Source organism: Amphiprion ocellaris, chromosome 2 (genome assembly GCF_022539595.1).
Source record: "Amphiprion ocellaris isolate individual 3 ecotype Okinawa chromosome 2, ASM2253959v1, whole genome shotgun sequence".
Lineage (NCBI taxonomy): Eukaryota > Metazoa > Chordata > Actinopteri > Pomacentridae > Amphiprion > Amphiprion ocellaris.
In genome coordinates this window covers 10129987-10150436 of record NC_072767.1, presented here as the reverse complement: position 1 = coordinate 10150436, position 20450 = coordinate 10129987, and the positions used below count along the sequence as shown (strand labels likewise).

At 37.2% G+C, this 20450-nt stretch overlaps 1 protein-coding gene across 7 annotated transcripts in view; it reads right to left on the bottom strand.

Moving 5' to 3' along the window:
• Positions 1-1901: 1901 nt before the first annotated feature.
• nfic (nuclear factor I/C) overlaps positions 1902-20450 on the bottom strand; it is a 99621-nt gene continuing 81072 nt past the window's right edge. For 6 of the 7 annotated variants that reach the window (XM_055005144.1, XM_055005160.1, XM_055005154.1 and 3 more), the window contains 2 exons: positions 20203-20291; positions 1902-14819 (listed from right to left, as the gene is read on the bottom strand). In XM_055005144.1, coding sequence (XP_054861119.1) covers positions 14695-14819; positions 20203-20291 — 214 coding nt within the window. In that variant the 3' untranslated portion in view covers positions 1902-14694. The remainder of the gene's footprint in view (positions 14820-20202; positions 20292-20450) is intronic. The other variant, XM_055005149.1, reaches the window with a different exon arrangement.

The following is a 20450-nucleotide window of genomic DNA, read 5'->3' as shown; positions in this document are numbered from 1 at the left end:
CCAGCAATAGCTGTTGCTGTAACTCACTTTCCACAGGGTATCTTGTCTTCAGATATTGGCAGGTTTTTTGTTTTTTTTTTTTTAAATTCACCCTCTGTTGATCATCAGAACTTCATAGCATTTATTCAGAAATTCTCAGACAAATGACGATACAGGAGGATCGACGAGAACATGTTATGAGGGGGAGACACATAATTGCAGCCTGATTGTCTGCGCCTGCCAGAAAATGTACCCCCCCCCATATTCCTCAGGTGATGTACTAACATCGCGTGGTTTATTCAGCAGACATTTGTGATCATGCTTAGCAACACCTGTGAATTAGGACTAATTTCATTAATCACAGCTAAAGTTATAGAGGGGTACAAATTATTTCAGCCTCATTCACTGGACATTTCATTACAGCGCGCGCGGGGGGGGGGGGTACATTTTCTGGCAGGGGCAGACAATCAGGCTGCAATTATGTGTCTCCCCCTCATAACATCTTCTCGTCGATCCTCCTGTATTTGTCTGAGAATTTCTGAATAAATGCTATGAAGTTCTGATGATCAACAGAGGGGGAATTTAAAAAAAAAAAAAAAAAACCCGCCAGTATCTGAAGACAAGATACCCTGTGGAAAGTGAGTTACAGCAACAGCTATTGCTGGCAGTGCTGCAGTAAATGCAGTGTGTTAAAATGCTCACAGTGGTGTTGATTTTACTGTATAAGAGGTTGGACAGATTGATCTAAAGATTGAATTACAGCGCGTTTGAATCTAGTATCCACCCAAAGAGTATTGGGCCTACGTTTAGTCAGCAGGGTGATCGCTTACACTTCATTACAAAAAGGAGAAGGAAAAGACATTATTAGGCAGCGCTATCAATATTATTAATTAGGCAACACGCGATGTATAGCAAAAGCATTTATTTAGGTTGAAATGTCATGTGCTAAATTACCAAACATGTTTGACAGTCAAAGCATGATCGTAACAATCCACATTTTGTTTTATTCATAAACTACGCTAATATCTAAACACAGAATTTTAGCTCCACCCTTCCGAATGCATGCGCGCTCCCGCGGCAGTTGATACACTTTCTATCGTGGGTAACTACTTTGGCACGACACCTGTCAATCTCTCCGGCGTCTACATCTGCCCTGCCGCCAGCCACATGCCACTCCCCCCTCTGTCATCTGTTGCCAGCTAAGTTTCCAACTCGATCTCCGAAGCCAGTCCTTCTATTTGTTAGATCGCTAGTGTTTTGTATATCCAGTTCAGCCGAACTTCTAGCCTCCACTTATTCTTGGCTTTTGTATATCTCGTTTCACTCTCTTACCTTGGCAGTACTTAGCGTGGGTTAGTTCTGTACCTGTTTTTCTGATTTGATTCTGGTGTTAGTTATTCTGCCAGCCCGCTAGAGGGACCTGCCTCAGTTATCTCCGAGTTGACTTCTGTTGTAGTGCAACTAGGTCGAACTGTAGTATTTTAGTTTTGTATTTTGTCTTTATTTTAAATTGTTTATTTTGCCTATACTCTGTTGCCGTGTCTCATTGCTCTGCACGTGAGTTTCCGTCAGTGGCCCGTGTAACTTTTTTTTTAGTGGAGGTTGAACAATATATACTTCTCTTAATTTTTTTTCAAGCAGCAGATAGCTAGTCAACATGTGTTTTTTCCTCCACATATCTATTACACTCTTCTCAAAGTATGAAAAATGGCTGAGGTGTTTCTACAACAGATAACCATTAAAACTGTTGTATCTGTTACTCAAATTGAATTTGCCAGATCATATTTCTTGTCTTACTTGTACCAGAGCCACCATGCTTCTACCAAGGCTAGAATGCTTTCTACTGGAACCTCCACTAAGAGTGAAGATTATTAGGATATAAGCAGGTAAGAATGAAATGAACAAACATGAGGTCTGAAAGCTGAGTTGCAGTATAGCTTGTTTATTAATGGTATATTTTGCATAGGGAACATATTCATTTCAAGTAATGAATTCATTCGAATTTTTTGATTAGCAATGGCTAAATATGGTTCAAAAGATGTTAATATCCTCCACAACAGATGAATAGTTCAAAAACACTGTTTCAGACTGCTATCACTCAAACTATGATACATTCAGACAGGAAAAGAAACTCCAACCACAGGGAAGTCCAGAACTTTTGCGAACAACATGCAAAGAAAGGCTGATATTTGACATTTGCAGAAAAATTGACCTTGCAATTTTTACTTAAGTGCTTAAGAGTCTTATTAAAGCTGCCACAAATTACATCCAGTCCAGAACTGCAGCCATTTTTCACAGTAAACATGTAGGTCTGAGTTAATGTTTGCACTTCAGCTCTCCTAATCTTGAACATAATACAGTTACCTCTAGCTCAACTATTATTTTCTTATATTGGTATGCCATTTGAACATTTCTCATTGGCTGGTGTGAAAACAGTATTTCAGGATAGGTCACTGAGTCAAATAATACAAGAAAGTTCTGGTATAGTCCTTTGTGAGACTATACTATGAGTAACCATAGCAATAGTGCTAATGGGTTACTTTAATGTGTTTGTAAGGATGTGACCAACATAGGTAATAATGAATTCAGAGATATTCAATATAGCCAATAAAAGACTCATGGAAGTGGACTCTGCTCTGCGTCACCACAACCTTGTCTGTTATTTTCAGGTTTTGGAGTACCTCATGAATTATTTCTTACTAAATTAAGCAATATTGTTGTTACTCCAGACTTCATTAAAACAAATAATTACTACTTACTATGCAATTACTTATGTATCAAAAAGGCCTGTGGACTGTGATCATGTAATAACTGGTGGAATCCATTCATACCTATGCTCTCTGTTGTAAGGGATACATATCTGGAAGAAAGTAAAGCACTCCTTTACTATTGTATCTCAAAAGTCATGATGGAAAAAATCTTGACTACATACAGATGATCTCTAAGAATCAACACTTTCGGTCATTGCAAACTGTCAGTGCACACAAACTGTGCAGTAGCAATGTACCTGAAGATACAGAAATGACATAGTATGGCATCACTTGCACAGGAAAATTTGCAGTTCTACAATCAGATTATCGGTAATTAAGTACATTTTCCAATCTGCTGCGACTCTGGACTACAAGAAGGATTCTGAAGGACCGTTAAAAAATAAAGAAGCAAGTTGTAATTTAAGTAAGAAACAGCAAAAAAGAAACATATTGGGGTTATCAAATAACTGGAGGTTTTCAGGCAGCAGCAGCTTTAAGGTAGAGTGTTGAATCACATAATTAATAGAAAAGAGCCCTCTGTGAAAATATTTTCCTCAAAACCAAGATCTAATTGTTTAGATATCCAGCAGTCTCACACAGCATTCAAAGATCAGATCAAATTCAGCTGCTAAACTAGAAAACAGGAATCACTGCCAGCAATGCAACTGTTTAGTCACAGCTGTGCAACTGTTCACCATGCTAAACAGAACCCCCTTCTCACAATCAAAAAGCAGTTGTGACTCTTGTGTGATGTATCTTAAAAAGAGTTGCCCAAAGACAGTGTTTGTTTATTACAAGCTATTGGACAATGACTGTGGTCTTCACAGCACTTGGTTTGTACCACCAAGTAAAGGAAAACCTAGAAGGAACTTAAGACTAAAATACTTTTTTTTATATGTTATACTACATCACTGATAGTGTACTTTTATAGAAATTCACCTTAACTATTGTGCATATTTCCACAAACTTTAGTGTGACTTGTGATTGTTCAGTCAGCCATCAGGGCAAAAATACAGTCCTATCAGCTTAGCAGCTTCAGCTGTGTTCAGATTGGTTCTTCCAACTCTGCAGCATCAAGTGGGACCAGTAGTATCTTGATCAACACTAAACTGTATCTGGAAGGTACATAATTTTGTAAATACTTATCTTAGGAAGTGCTAATTGATGCATAAATAACTAAATACACAAAAAAATAGTCAATATGGAACTAATATATAACACATTAGTTCATATATGCTAATAACCAGTACACAATGATTTGTTCCTGTTAATACTTATTTAACAGATTGTTCCTAAACAACTTAAATCCTGAAACAATGCTGAATCAAAGCCTAAATCTGTGAATAATATGTACACATTACTTCCTGTTTATGTATCCTTCAAGCCATGTAATGTATTATATTCAAAACTGTCTCTTGCCGCACGTTATTTGTTTCGATAATATGATATATGGAGTTCAGAATTAATGCGATTGTGTTGTGAATATAATACAACTGACATTACTAAGCACCAGCATCCTTGTGCCATGTGTTCCCCAGGTAAGTGACGCACATGCACCCGGCCATTCATGTGATGTAAAAGAAAATGTAATTTATCAGACCAGGCCACCGTCTTCCATCGCTCTGTGGTCCAGTTCTGATGATCACGTGTCCTTTGTTGGTGCTTTAGGCGGTGCACAGGGGTCAGCATGGGCAACCTGACTGGTCTGCGGCTATGTTGCCCCATAGACAACAAACTGTGATGCACTGTTTTGGCACCTTTCTACCAGAACCAGCATTAACTTCTTCAGCAATTTGGGTAACAGTAGCTCATCTGTTGGACCACACAGGTCAGCCTTCCCTTCCCACGTGCATCAGTGAGCCTTGGCCACCCATGACCCTGTCGCAGGTTCACCACTGTTCCTTCCTTGAACCACTTTTGATAGATACTGACCACTGCAGACTGGGAACACCCCATAAGAGCTGCAGTTGTGGAGATGCTCTGATCCAGTTGTCCAGCTATCACAATTTGGCCCTTGTTAAACTGGCTCAAATCCTTACGCTTGTCCATTTTACCTGCTTCTAACACATCAACTTTGAGGACAAAATGTTCCCTTGCTGCCTAATACATCCAACCTAATAACAGGTACCAATGATGAAGAGATAATCAGCGTTATTCACTCCACTTGTGATATTGGCCATAATGTTATGCCTGATCAGTGTATAATGGGTGTGTGAACTGATTATTTGCATTTCAGCTCTGAAGCCTACAACTATTAGAGATGACTAAAGATTAAGCCCTTCTCAAACAGCTGAGTGAAAGCTGTCTGACATGACAACAGCAACAAAAGAAGGAATTGGAGTATGCCTTTCTGGATTTCAGCAACTGATTCAGACATCACCAGCATTCTGGGTTTTGTCAAAATATCTTCCACAAAAAAGTTTATGAAATCATTATGTGATGTTAAAAACAAATCAGATAAAGAAACTCATCATTAAGACACTGGATCACGACAACATAATGCAAGAAACTGTTAGCTGTTTCTATAAGCCGCTCATTTGGTGACTACAATGACCTTTCTAAAAAGCTTTTAGCACTTTAGCTGCACTTGGATTAATTTCAAGTGCAACCTTGAAAGAGGTCTGTCTTTTATGGCTTGTCATCTAAGGACCCACACTGGTTATTGCACAGTCATGTAGTATAGGATACAGTCTGTACAGCAAAGTGCTGCTTAGAAACACCTCAAATTAACCAAGCACCAAAATGACAATCAATGCTTGTTTTTTGGCTTGTATTTTTGGTAGTCCTTTTAGTTGCTGTTAACCTGCTGGTTTATTTGAAAAGAGCAGAGAAAGTGAAACATTTAAATGCCAAACATTGTGCACACCCTAGAAGAAGACAGAAAACGACTTGAGTTTGGGGATTTTCAAATAATCTGAACATAGCAAATTCTGTTATTGTTAATGAATTAACATCAATGTCTTGGGGAGTTTTTGTTTGGTTGTGGTATTTTATTTGTGAAAATGAAATATGTCTATTACATTTTGTAGACATCACACAAGCTTAAAACACTTTCACCTGAGTGAGGACAGCTAACACATCTTCAGAGGTCTGTAGATTAGTTATCCATTCAGCAGGCTGGGTATAACTGCTGCTATTTTGCTTTCTTTGAGACTTTTCTGTTGTCAGGATGTTTGTCAGTAATAGAACAATATAGAGAGAAAAAATGAAGGGGATCCACACTACTTCACACTTTATCCTGAAAGCCAAGAGGCTTACATACAAAAAAATGACCAAACTACACTTCTTTCAAGCTATCTGCCTTTAAACAGTGCAAACATTTTCTCTACAAGGGAAAATTTAAATTGTAAAGCTTGAGGTAAATAGTGAAAAGCTTTCAGAATAAAATTTCAAAATCTTGGTCATCAGCTGAAAGAGGCAAAGAACCACAAAGCTGTAACTGTAATCCACAATATTTGCCATACAGTATCCTTAACCTTTTCACATCTTGCAAAACTTGTTCTACTGTAGGAGAGAGGTGATTTCAATCCAAATTTTGGTTGTAGATTTTTGTCTTTACTGGGTTGTGTCCGGCTGCACAGTGGCGTGGTGGTTAGCACTTTCGCCTTGCAGCGAGAAGGTCCCTGGTTCGCGTCCCGGCTTTCCCGGGATCTTTCTGCATGGAGTTTGCATGTTCTCCCTGTGCATGCGTGGGTTTTCTCCGGGTACTCCGGCTTCCTCCCACAGTCCAAAAATATGCTGAGGTTAATTGATCATTCTAAATTGCCCGTAGGTGTGAATGTGAGAGTGATTGTTTGTCTTTGTATGTAGCCCTGCGACAGACTGGCGACCTGTCTAGGGTGTCCCCTGCCTTCGCCCGAGTCAGCTGGGATAGGCTCCAGCCCCCCCCGCGACCCTAATGAGGATTAAGCGGTGTATAGATAATGGATGGATGGGTTGTGTCCACCCCGTACACCCGGAATGTTCAAACCAGAGAGATCCAAAAGTCACTTTTCTCTCACTTTCATTCCTGTAGAATATTTACTAATAATCAACACCTAATGACAGCCATGTCACAACTTAGGATCAGTCATGGACTAATCATGGAGTAATTCTGTGCATAATGTTTAAACATTTTAAGACAGATACTGTTTTTATCAGTACTTAGATGTATCATTATCATTCCACCTCATTTCATCAAATTTAAAAAAAAGTTCACTCCTGATATCTTCAGTTTGACAGTTTTAAAAAAAATATATATAATGATGAATATTGATTGAGTTGACTATTTATTTTTTTAAAAATGCTAGCAAGGTTATAATGAGTTAAAGCAGATCTTGATCAAAAAAAAGTAAAAATATATAGATAATAAACTGATGAAATTACTTATGGTATGACTTTTCATAAATTTATCTGAAGCACTATGAGTTGTAAAACTATGATTTTTTTTTTTTTTTTTAAGCACATTAACAATATATTGAACTCTTGGGACTACTGTTGGCGTGGTTTCACCGATTATACCTGCTCAATGCATGTTGAAATATTGGCCTTAAATGCAAAAAATGTGATTTCGATATTTTTCGTCTCTTAAAGTAGGCTTTTGACTGGCACCATACTCTCTACTAATTTTTAAAGCTCCCACTGGTACCAATGACAGGGAGAAAAATCAGCCTCTTAGACTGAACAATGCAGGTTTTGTGGATGGTGAAAAAAAACATGGACATATTTTGACCAAATTAGCACCATCAAATAACTGGTTTGTATTATTCTATCAAAAGGTTGTACCATTGAATACCAGATGTATATATCAATTTCAGGACTCTAGCTACATTATTTCTCAAGTTATGGCACTTCAAATATTGCTCTATAGATTGGTGCAAAGAAAACAATCCAAAAATGGACATGAACCCGCCTTTCTTTAAGATTTTTTTTGTAACTCAAAAACCAATGTTATTTATGATCCCAGATTTTACACATGGTCAACTCAATCAATATGTAACACTTAAAAAATGTGCTGAATTCATGATGGTCTGGTGTGGGGTACTGAGGCAGACTGACCCACCAGCATTTTCATGCTATTTAAGGAGTGACTCCAGTCCCAATATCTTTAATTGAGAGAGTTATTACAAATATGAAATTATTAACAGTAAGCCTGATACCCAATAATCTAGCCATTTGCCTTCAAGATTTACATTAAAGACAGTAGTAAAATCAACGTTACCCAAAGCTGCTGCTGCTCTTCAGTAGATATAAAGGTCTGTATTGTTATTTCTGCCAACCAGCTTATGTTTTTGATCCTACGCTACTGAACACATTTCAATCAACTTTTGTGGATCAAAGCAAGTATGTTTCGGTTATGTAGCTGAAATGTGGCCAGGTATTTTTGGACCAACTGTGATAACAACATCAACAACAACAAAACAACACATCGGTGTTTATGACTTGTCGTGACTGTGTGCTTGTGACACAGTCATTCATAGATTTTTCTTAACAGTGTTTCTTATTAAAATAGCACATTTAGAGGATTGTGCAGCCTTCAGAGAGGTATACACCTTGCGTACATTGTAATTAATAAATTACTTTACTTCATGACCAAGACTGTCTCTCTTCTGTTACCATTTTTACTCATCATTCGTCATCATATTGCTAGTCTTTTCTACTGATCCATCTACAATTTGTCCCATTTCATGGGCTCTCTCACCCTGCAACTTGGTCATGAATTTAAGAGAGTTTAATTAAAATGGAGAACACAACAGTTTTAACATTTCATACCTCTTCTTTATAAGTTTATGTTGTACATATTTTATACACATTGCTGTGTTAAAAGCTATAATCCTACAAGCAACCTAACAATGACAACTTAAGGAATACCTAAAAAAAATAAAAGTCAAACTTATATTAAAATAGTGTTAAGTGCATGCAACTATATAAAAGTGAGTGTCATCTATGGCCTTTTGTTGTATCTTATCACATGATGGATCACAATGTCAAAGTCATCATACAGGCATATGGATGGTGTTCTCAATGTCAGTCACGGAGCCGCAGAACCTGCAAGTCTTAACCTGACCTTGTTTAATATGTCTCCTTAAAACTGGATTAGTGCCACTATAGTTAAATGTCTGACAAAATATTCACAATACTGTGAAATACCTGTAACTGCAACAAGTACTATCAAATATATTGACATGTATTTATCACTGAATATTAAACATGATGTGGTAAAAGCTGTGCAGCATCTCTGAAAATGGCTTTTGTTTGTATTGCTAACATTTAGGATTAACTTACTGAGAGACTATACTTTATGAACCAATGTTTTAACCTTTGCAAAATGCAATTTTCTAATCAAAAGTAGCCATAATATAACCATATGCAGGAACATTTCATTTTGGTTAAAAGACATGTACGTTTATATAATTTAGTATAGGAGTCACATGATAAGAAGGTTTTGTAAAAGGAGTGGGATCACAAACCTTCAGTGCCAACCTTGCAACAGTTATCGATCTGCCTCCTTTATATATAGCGACTTCATATTATGAATAAAAGAACAAAAATGAAAGGCAAAGGAATAATTGGGCTTGAGTTAATATCAGTGTTGTAAGGGCTGTGTTTAGGCTAGCTTCATAGAAAGCTGGGCAAAACGTGTTTGCATTGTGTGTGTGTAATGGGCTGAGTGTCTGTAAACTGCTGCACAAGGGAATAAAATGATGAGTGTCTCTCCCATGGGACAGCAATTCAGTTTACTTCCAAAACTTTCAGATCGTTCCTTTCACACTGCAAAAAAAACAAACAAACAAAAAAACAACTCCTTTGTCTTTAGCTCAATGAAAGATAAATACTGTCCCAGTCTCTGCTGAAACTAATGAGGGCCTTCACTTACACTCAAACTAGTTTCTTAGTTGGCACACTGCCACAACCTAAAACTGTGTACCTGTTAAAGTGGTTAATGCCAAGCAATCACACATGCAGTTTTTTTTTGTTCTTTTGTAAGTGCTATCAGCTGTACCATGAAAAGTATGATAACTTTTCTATAAAGTATTATTGTTCTTTAACTAAAGGCAAGGCACATACTGTGTTTTATGAAATATCGTGCAAATAGAAGTTTAACAAGAGGGCTATTATTAAAATTCAAAGAAACGGACAGCCCTTCCACCCACTGCCCTCTGATGTATTATAGAGCACAGAGTGAGGATGAGGAGAAGGAGGAAGAGCAGGATAGAAACGGAGAGGTATCATCAGGTTGAGCCATGCATTCTTTAGGTCAGCACACAGCGACCAGGGCAGCACCATGCAGCATACATCAGCTTTAAGCCAACTTTAACCAAACCAAAACCTAGCTTTCACTCCAAAATTTAAACTCATTGTAGGCATCAATTTACATAATTCAACCTCAATCTCAAACTTCTGGAAAGGAAAAGGAAAAGACGTGACCTGTATTCAGTCAAGACATAAAGCAAATTTTAGGTGCAGCCTGACTGCCTATATACAGAGTTGATAGATGGTGGGCCAAAAATATGCAAATTCTTCGTGGCACAAAATCATATGAGAGACACTTTTACATAAGTTAAAAAGAAATCCTAAGTGGGTAAAAAAGGCACACTCAATACTGACTGACACTAAAAAGTATAAATCCAAAGAGACAAGAGAAAAAAACCAACAACTGTAAAGTAAGTGAGTGTGTCAGTATCAGACTGGAGATGCTGTTCCACATCTGAATTGCCACACAAAAACACACAGCAGCTCTCCACACATGTGGCCGGTGCATGTTGTAAGCAAAACACTGCAAGTTGCAAAATGTTATCTTTCACTGCTGCTTGCTGAATCTTAAAAGGTATTTTTGTTATCCCCAAAATGTTTGCTTTCTGCCCAGAATAATAGCTTTCTACAGCGAAAAACTGTGAATGAGTCCAATATTTCCATTGACTCTACTGTGCTGCCTCTTCAACAGATGTGAAGTCCACGCCATAATTATTTACACAGTAATACATTATCTATTCTTCGGACTCTTGGCCATTACTTCTTATTTGAAATGAAATTTTGAATGCAGATTAAAACACCAAGGCATACATTTTCTTTGAATCGGCTTACACAAGCATAGAAACAACTGTTAGGGGGCTAAAACCCTTTAAACATAGTGCTGAACATGTAAGATTGAAGAATTAATCAGACCTCTGCATTCAACCTTTTGCTTTTGTCAGCAAAGAAATCCTCAATAAATGTCAGTAAATGTCAATATGTGCCAGTTACAATGGCAGCCACATGACACGGTCAAAGTAGAACAGAAGTACTGCCGTGCTTGATAGATGGCAACATGACATGTTGCGTTTTTACTCAACATTTTACTGTTTCCTTCATTTTGATAGACCCTGAGTTTTGTTTGACCAGTCCAGAGAAACATTTTGGATTTTGTGCCACTGCAACCAACCTTTTTTGTGTTTCTGAGTTTTGCCATGGTTTTCATCTTATTGTGAATTGTCTGAGATTCTACGCATGAAGTTTCTCTTGATCATTTACAAGGAAACATGTAGGCCTGCACCCTGGAGAGCATTCTTGACTTGCTGTTTCATGACCAAGGGGTTTGTCTTGATGTAAACCAAAAAAATCCAAGCTTTAAAGATTTGGCTCTTACGATTTTGAATTTCATATTGAATCAAAGAGCCTGAGATCTGAAGCTATACTGTGCATCTTTTAAACCTCTGTTTCCTCCCTTTAAGGACATTAGATTTTCCGGGCAGACAGAAAACATTTGTGGAGTAATGAAAACAGCCAGTTAGCACGTTAAAGAACAATGTCTTAACTTGTCTCCTTTATGTATATGGAACACAAGTAAAGAAATTATGGAGTAACATCCACAGACTGCAGATACACTCCAGCAGACAATTTCCTGTGATTAAGTTATTCCAAAATTTACTTGGCATTTAATCTGATGGGTGAACTCAGCAACACCAGTCCTTTAGGTGATTTACATCAACAAGCAACAAATGTCAATAGTCTGCTTTATATTTGCAAAACCTTAGAGATAAATTATGGTATGGATTATAAAATATAATTCCTTAAAAATCTCACTTATATTTAGTGTTTTCATCTCAACAGCAGGAGATGAGATGGTATAAAATATATCAAAAGACCATGCTGCACATGTGCTATTAGTTTGCATTGAATTTTACATTGCAAATATCAATAGATATTTTTAATCATCTGATTCTGTTATGAATCTTTTTTCAGAAACTCACTTCCTGTTACCACAATGAACGTGGTTTTGAGATGTTTTACCAGAGAGAGAAATTCATGCTTAGATTTAATTAAATTCTAATCATGTTAAAAATTTCAGAAGATTTTACCCAATGTTTAAATAGAGCATGTCAGATTTTAAGATCATACATGTCATTCAAAAGATTATTGAGAAACAAAAGCTGGAAAAAACCACCTACAACAAAGTATTGCTTAGAACACAAACAGCACAGTAATGATGCAAAACGTTGCATCAATGTTGGACACAAAAACAACTGATTTAACAACTTCCCAGCTAGTTGTGAATGCTTAATTTTTGTCTAGCTGTGGTAAATTATCAAGTTTTGGCCTAAGCCAATCTTTCATTCAACTGTCTGTCTCGCCTAGCCTCAACTCCAAACCATACTGAAGTTGAGCTGGGGTTGAGCTACCTCGGAGGAAATCCTTACTGCTTACAGCTTACTCGACTATAGCTCGGGAGAAAAAATTGTTATTCTCATTTCAGCCATTTTTTAGTTTTGATTTTGTCTGATATGTTTCTCATATTTTTCCTGTGAAATTCACAAAAAAAAAAAATCACAAGAAATACATGAGATAGGAGGAGGACAACTAGCAACAAGAGTGAGTCAAATATGAGACCTAAAAAACATTCCTTCTCAACCTCTAGTGGCTCCATTTTTTTCTCAATTAAGCTACATATCAGCTATATATGAGCTTCTTTTTTTTAAAGCAAGTATAAAACAACAACTGTACTGAGTTATACTGAGAAGGTCTTGTTTTGTCAAAATTATTTCAAACCTATTTTCAAATACACACACACACGCACACGCACACACACACGCACACGCACACGCACACATATATATATTCCTCTTCGTGATTTTTAGGATAAAAATAAGAGGCACATGTCAGACAAAATCACAACTAAAACAAGGCTGAAATAAGAGCTATAATTTTGCCTCCCAAGATATAAAAGACCAAGCTTTGAGCAGTAAGGTTTTTCTCTGGGACACACTACAGAACCTGTCAGGGAACATCACACATTCTAGAGCTGGACAAGACACCTGAATTTTCCGCTCAGTTCAAATCAGTATGCACATGACCTGCTGAACAATTTCAAGAAAAAAAATAGACTCTACAAACCTAACGTGTCCCATCACTACACCAAAAAGGAAGGAATTTTAACTTAAACATAGCATAGTGCCTTTATCATCTCTTTCTAATCAACCTACATACAAGTACAAATCCTGTCACTGGGTTCTCTCAGACACAAACAAAATCTGCACAACATCTCCTTGAAACAGAGTATGTGGATATACATATTCACATTTTGACACGCACACGGGCACCCACCTGCACATACACACAAACACATACAAGCACAGACGTTAGGGCTGCTACTAACCATTATTTTCATCCTCGGTTATTTTGTTAATTATTTTCTAAATGTATCAATTATTGGTTTGGGCTGTAAAAGATCAGTAAATGGTGAAAAATATTTATTAGTGCCTCTCCAACCTGAAGACGACAAATGTCTTGCTTTGTCCAAAGCTGAAAGATATTTAGTTTACTCTGATAGAGGAAAAAACTAAAAATATTCACATTTAAGGAGCAATCAGAAAATTTAGAGAGTTTTACCTTAAAATTACTGAGTGATTAATATATTATCACAACATCTGGTGATTAATTTAATAGTTGACAACTAATCAATTGATAATAGCAGCTGTAACAAGCAAATATGAATGTACCACACCACACTTGGCCTCAGTTTCACAACACAGTGCTTTCAGCAGCCAGCGTGCGGCTGGCTGCACTGTCATATGATTTTCATTCTGTATGTCCTTGCCTTTTCTCAGTTCTACTGTGTTACTATTGTGTTGTTTCCTTGTGGCAGGTGCAACTCAAAATAGTACACCTTTGGCCATTTGAAAAATTGACGTCATGGCCCTGTCAGGAACCCCAACCCAGTAGAAGTTAAACTGGGCCTGGCTCTGTAATAGTATCTAACATTAGCGCTGCATGCTGTGTTGGAGGAGGCATGAATATAGCCATTATATTCCACTTACTTGTGTTTTTGGGGGTAAAAAGCACAATTAAACAGTCTAAAAAACATGAGCCTCGCAAAGCAACTCAATGGGATCAGGCGGATGATTGTCAATAAAAAAGACAAAGCTTCTGTCTTTTGGTGGGAAGAGACAAAAAACAGTGCTGTTCCAGCCAGTATTTTTTCAGACATATCAATAACAGTTAAAAAGTGCAAAGAAACATTAGATATTAACAGGATCTCTCAAAAAATACGGGAGGCTTACTTGCATATATTAAAAGCAGCACCTGCAGCGGAAAGGGGCATTCTGGGTGTTAACAGGGGGGTGAGGTTTATATAGGCATTGTATTGGATTTAGTGTAGAGACCAAAGGTACAGGGGTAAAGGCTGACATCCATCCCAAGGAAACAAGCCCTTCCTGGCGACAGGCTTCTTGGGATGCAATATGCTGATGGCCGGTCCGGGTTGTAGTTCATCTGGACCAACCAGACTTCTGCAACAATCCACTGCTAATACTTGAAAATCACAACTTAGGTCAATGACCATTTCTGACAGCCATGTAGCATCATATGGTATAGCTCATTCTGGAGCTGTAAAATGGCTGAATAAGAGCAGCACCTGTCTTCCATCCAGGCGGTCTCTTCTGGCTACAAACACATATATAAATATACTACAATATATATTTATATATATGTATGACCATGCATTATGTTTCTACAAAGCTGAATATATGTTTCCTCTTGCAATGTCTTCACAACATTTTCTCCTTTCCTCCAGGACAGCACTGCCATGACAATCACCTTTCCTCCAGAGTTCTCTCAGTTGCCCAGATACCAAGACTGGAACAGAGACAAAGACAAAATTAAAATTCACAGGTTAGAATTGTATAACACCAAACGGCAACTCTCTCAGACAAAAGACTTTTTTGACAAACTTGTGTATGAACATCTCTATAAACAAATGTAAATTAGATTATTCATGAATGTATAAATAAATAAAAACGTCAACCCTACATCAGGACATTAGAATGAATGATAAATCTGCCATCAAAGCTAATGCCCATGTATGTAAAATAATTGCATGAATACGTGTCTACTCTATTCTGTTCCTGCACACTGTACAGTATTTGTTTATCCACATAAATACCCTATTTAAGTGATTAGCTCATTTATGAAAAGTGTTGACACACTTTACACACTTCAAAAGAACTTATTTCTTTTAATAATTTACCTCCAATGTACATCAAGAGAAAAGTGACAATCTGACTTTCACCACAGGACTTAGAAGAGTAGGCTGCAAATTTGTGCTGTGGTGCTATATGTTAACTTCAACTGCTGTGTCTGCTCATCTCATCAACCATTTGTCTGCAGCTTCATCCACAACTGGCTATTTTAAGCAGTGATCCTGGCAATAATCTTGACTGCCAGTGACACTATCCTTAGGTATGTCAAGGTACCTGATACCATTGTACACTGTCTCTGACTTTTTAGAATGCATTTTGATTACGGTCATCATGCTTCCCCTTCATTCCAAAGGATGATTCACAAACTGCTCAAAATTATGACACCACTTCATATCCCTGGCATAACCTGCTGGACCACTACAGAAAGTTATGCCTTCTCACTGTAATAATGCTGTACAATCACTCTCATCTATGAAAGGCAGTAAGCTTATCTTCTGAGAAATCCAAATTCAAAACTTTACATTAGCACTGTGCATTGTTGTATCTGAGAGTGAATCCATTTTATTATTGTATTGTATTTTGATTTATTTTTTTTACACATATATATTTTTAAATAGTGTTCTTATTTTTCTTCCTTTCATTTTCTTGAGTTGTCCAAAAGGGAAGGAAGAGGGATGGAATAAATTTGTCCTACCTAAGAATGCACTGGCTCAGCACCTCAAAAGTGCAGTGCACCATGCAGGAGGCTGTTGGGGATTTGCACTTAAAGTGGCATCGAATATGCCATCTCCAGCAGGTTTAGGTTGGATACACCCAAGTGACAAGCAAGCCAGTCAACCCTTGAACACTGAAGCTCTGGCTGCATTAAACACTGCTGGGTAAATTGCAAACACAAACAAGCCTCCTGAAAGAGCAGTGCCCTGTGTAAATGTGGAGGACAGTGTGAAAGAGACAGTGAAGAACAGATTCAAAAACACCAAAACAATCAGATGTGTTTGACACATTAATTTTAAAGCTAAGCAGCTCATATTGAAAACTGTTCTACTCTTGTAAAAGAAATTATATTATGAAGTCTACTCCAGGTTCTCAGAAACTGCAATTACTTTCTCACCACATCTTTGAATTGACTGGCACCAATTTACCTAATCAATTTATGATATTGTACATGGTATATGATTTCTGTGATATTGTAATTCAGGATGTATAGTGCAAAATTCATAATCTGGTTTTGGTAGAAAGTAAAATGGCCTCTATAGCCTTTATAGAAGGGGTCACTAACTGCCGGACCGTGGTCCAGATCCAGATTCAGACGCTGTTTTATCCAGTAGACCTGTAATCAGTAAATTGTACCGGGATTTTAAATTTGACGGGTCGCTTCTATTCTACCGGCGCTGCTTTTCCAGTGTTTACGGCATTGGTTATCAGCTCAGAAAACACACAGACCAATTATGTACAAGTTCAGCCATCCCACGTGATGCTACTCAGCCAATGAAGTCTCTGCATTACAGCCGCTAAACATCACAGCTGAGTTCAGAAAACAGGCCAGGGACAGAGAAGAGAAGGACAGACAATAAGAATTTTAAACAAATCGACACCGAGAGGAAAGTAGCCCTGCACATGTTGACCATGACTGGCTCAACATACAACTGCGAGGCAGCTTCTCAACTATGAACATTATCAAAACTAAATGTCATTCCAGACTCACCAATGAGCCCCAAATGTGTTTGAGAATGACCCTGACACCATTCAGACCACGATTCAAAACACTGGCAGGAGCTACAGCTCAGTTCTCCCATTAAGCAGCAGGGGATATAAGAGGAGTGATATAAGAGAGGAAAAAAATGTAAAAGTGTTCAATTATTTGCATTTTTTCAGATTTATTTATTGTTAAAGATGTATATAACTTGGTTCAGATTGTTCAGTCACAATTTTTTTCAAGTTCTACTCTTTGTTTTAAGATGTACAGTTATATCAGAAGTTATTTATGAATAAATGCGGTCAAACTGTTTTTGAACTGTACTGAATTTATTTGATTTGACAGAAAAATTATTGATTACATGCAAACTCTAATAAAACTACTAGGATACATCAACATGTGTCACACTAATTAAGTTAGACATTATGATGACCGGGACCTTTGCTTTAATAAATTTTCTCTGACTGGACCTCTTTGAATTTTAGTTGAATACCCCTACTTTATAGCATTTTTGCAATGGCTCTAATTCTGAAAATGTTCAAGGCCCTAAGTTGTACAAAAACGCAGAGATTCATACTTTTGTGAAAGGTGAGCATGACTTTCACGTAATACCTGGATGAACATGTTTCACCAATGAAATAAGAATATTAGATGATAATAAGAATAACAACAAGAATGGCAACATTAAAAATGACTGAATTTGAAACTAAGACTGGATTTGAATTACATCAATATATTTCTAATAACCTCAACCTCTGAGACCTTATCTCACCATGCATTTGCTTGTGAGAAACATTAGAAATACAGAGAGAGAGGGAGAGAAGACTCCTGTCTCAGCAGTAGTAACTGAGCAGTTTCTTAAGCTGTTCATAACTTTGATTTTTTTTAATCCACATATTACATAACGTAAATATTAGTGGTGGGACGTCATTTTAAAAAATTTAATCTAATTAATTACAGGCTTTGTAATTAATTAATCGCAATAATTGCAGTTTTTTCAAATAGCAATATTTGACACAATTAGTGAAGTTTTTCAATTCAAATAAAATTGTGGTTGACAGTTGAATCAATGAATAGACATATACGTGTTTATAATTTAAAATTTATTTTAAAAAAGGAAAATGAGACATATAGAAAAAAGTGATTTTGATAACTTAAAGCCTGAATTTAGTTGTGAATTTAGTTGTGATTTTATGTGCCATACAGTGGTATGGCACATAAAATCAGCATAAGTAGTTCAAGGAGCTTCAGAAAGTTGAAAATCCAGAGATTCATTCTGTTTTCATCTTTTCTGGGTCTGATAAATGGTGTAAATTTGATGGTTCTTTTTATAGGAATATCACTTTTTATTTATGTAATTTTTTTATAAACAAAAAGTTTCTAATTAAATTATTAAAAGCGATATTTTTGTTGTTTAGGTTATTCCTCCTGCAAGGAGGCAGAGCCTCGATGGAGTAAAAACTTAAACCACAAAAATGTTTCATTTCTATTTATCTGCATTTTTCATCTGTCTGCTACATTCACAGATTACTGCAAATCTAAGTGCACTTATAGGGATTTTATTCAACATTTTAAGACTTTCTGTAAACTTAAGCACTGTCTAGAAAAGCGGTCTATTATGGGATGGCTACACCGTTAGCCGTTAGCATGAGTCGTAGCTAACGTTAGCTCTGGTGCTAACAGCAACATGTTTTACATTGAAGTGATACCATCGGCATGAAGTGACGCAGTAATCAGAAAACTCTTTGTTGTACAATTTCCACACAACCAGGCTTTTAATCCAAGCTGCCATCGGAAAGATTTTTAAAAGAAAACTTTCTGCCCAACAAGCTCAATCTCGTCTTCCTTCACTGTTCACCAGCGCCTGACTTCACTCAGTGCTTCCTGTGCTTCTTCTTCATGGCTACAAACAGACTTTAGGCTCATTACCGCCACCCACTGGGCTGGAGTGTTCATCAGCGTTACCGGTGTGCCAGAAATGAGGGATCTGAGGAGGGTGCAATTAATTGCATAATTAGTTTTAACGCGTTATTTTAGCTGTAATTAATTAATTAATTAATCGAAATTAACGCGTTAAGGTCCTAGCCCTAGTAAATATGCTTCTGAATACCAAAACTACCTGATGGTCCATGCACTGGCTTGAGACTCTGACCACATATGTTTATAGCTAAAGTAAAACATCTTGCAATCACTCCATTAATAAAACTACAGTACATATTTGCAGCCTGCGATTTAGTAACTGCTTCATTTACTTCACATCTTCTGAAATGACAACGTTGAAAACTAATGGGGGCAAAGGGCAAAAACTATTCTCAGAATGCCCCCCAAAACTCAAATGATTAAGGGACAAAAATTTTGATAAAATTTAGAAAAAGCATATAGCTATAATATATTTACCAGTTTCGGCAAATATCTTAATTTTGTCATGCCCTCCACTTCCACCTCTTCTTGTATCTGTATAATCACATCTGTGCTTTTCCCTCCTTTTCCTTTTCCCTCTTGTGGGTGTGAGTGAAGTGTGTGTGGAATGTGTGCAAGTGCAGGCTATATGATAATCAATGAACACACCTGTGGTGAGGAGTGGTCCACCTGCAACTCATCATACCTTCACCATAAAAGCCAGGCCCAGACCACTACCTCGTAATAACCAAAATCATGGAGTGTCACCGCCCGCAAATAAAACAAGGAAAGTTACCGCTTCTACAACTGAACATGAAAAATGGATTGGCTTGGCACTGAAGAAATGAATGAGAGGTCTGCTTTCTCTCACATATACAGATAATTGGAACAGAAAATTTGCTTTTTTTTTTTTTTTACTCATGTTGACACAAATTAATGACTACTGTACATATTTTAGGGCCCCCTTAAATTGTTGGGACCCCTCAAGTATTTTACATCTCCTACATTATTAACTGATACGAGGTTTTCACGACTCAACTTACAGAGAGACATACTTTCAGATTAAAGCTGCCAGTTAACAATAGTGTTAGTGTATTCTTATATACTAATATCAGAGAGGATTAGTAGAAAGAGACAGCATATAAACAGCAAATGAACACGTTACGAAACAACCTTTGATTTAAGGGCAACATGAATAACATCTTTAGCGTGGGTTACTTAACATTTTCATCTTAAGTCAACCTAATTAGCACAAAAGAAGAGCTAGACTAAAGATGCAAAATATTTCATTAAATCACTTCTGCTTTGTCAAAATTTAATTAAAAAAAATGAGAGTAGATTTGTTTTCTGAACAGATTTGGAAACCTCTTAACCTTCTGCGAATATGGGGATTGTTTGGACCTCCCTAAATTGACCCTGACAATATCAAATGAACCATACCTACCTGGGCTTGATAGAGTCCATCTGGGTCTCGAGGGGTGACTCCAACGAAGGAGGATCGACTGGCAGGGGGAGTCCCAGGGGAAGAGTATGCTGAGGGTGTTTATGTTAACATCATCAGTCTCATAATGTCTCTCAAAAGTCACTCAAAGTTGAATAATGCACCACAAAATCTATGGGATGGGATATGAATATATCCCAAGGGAGCAGAGAACAGCGTCCAACCCCCTGAAGTGAGTCACTGATTGTTCC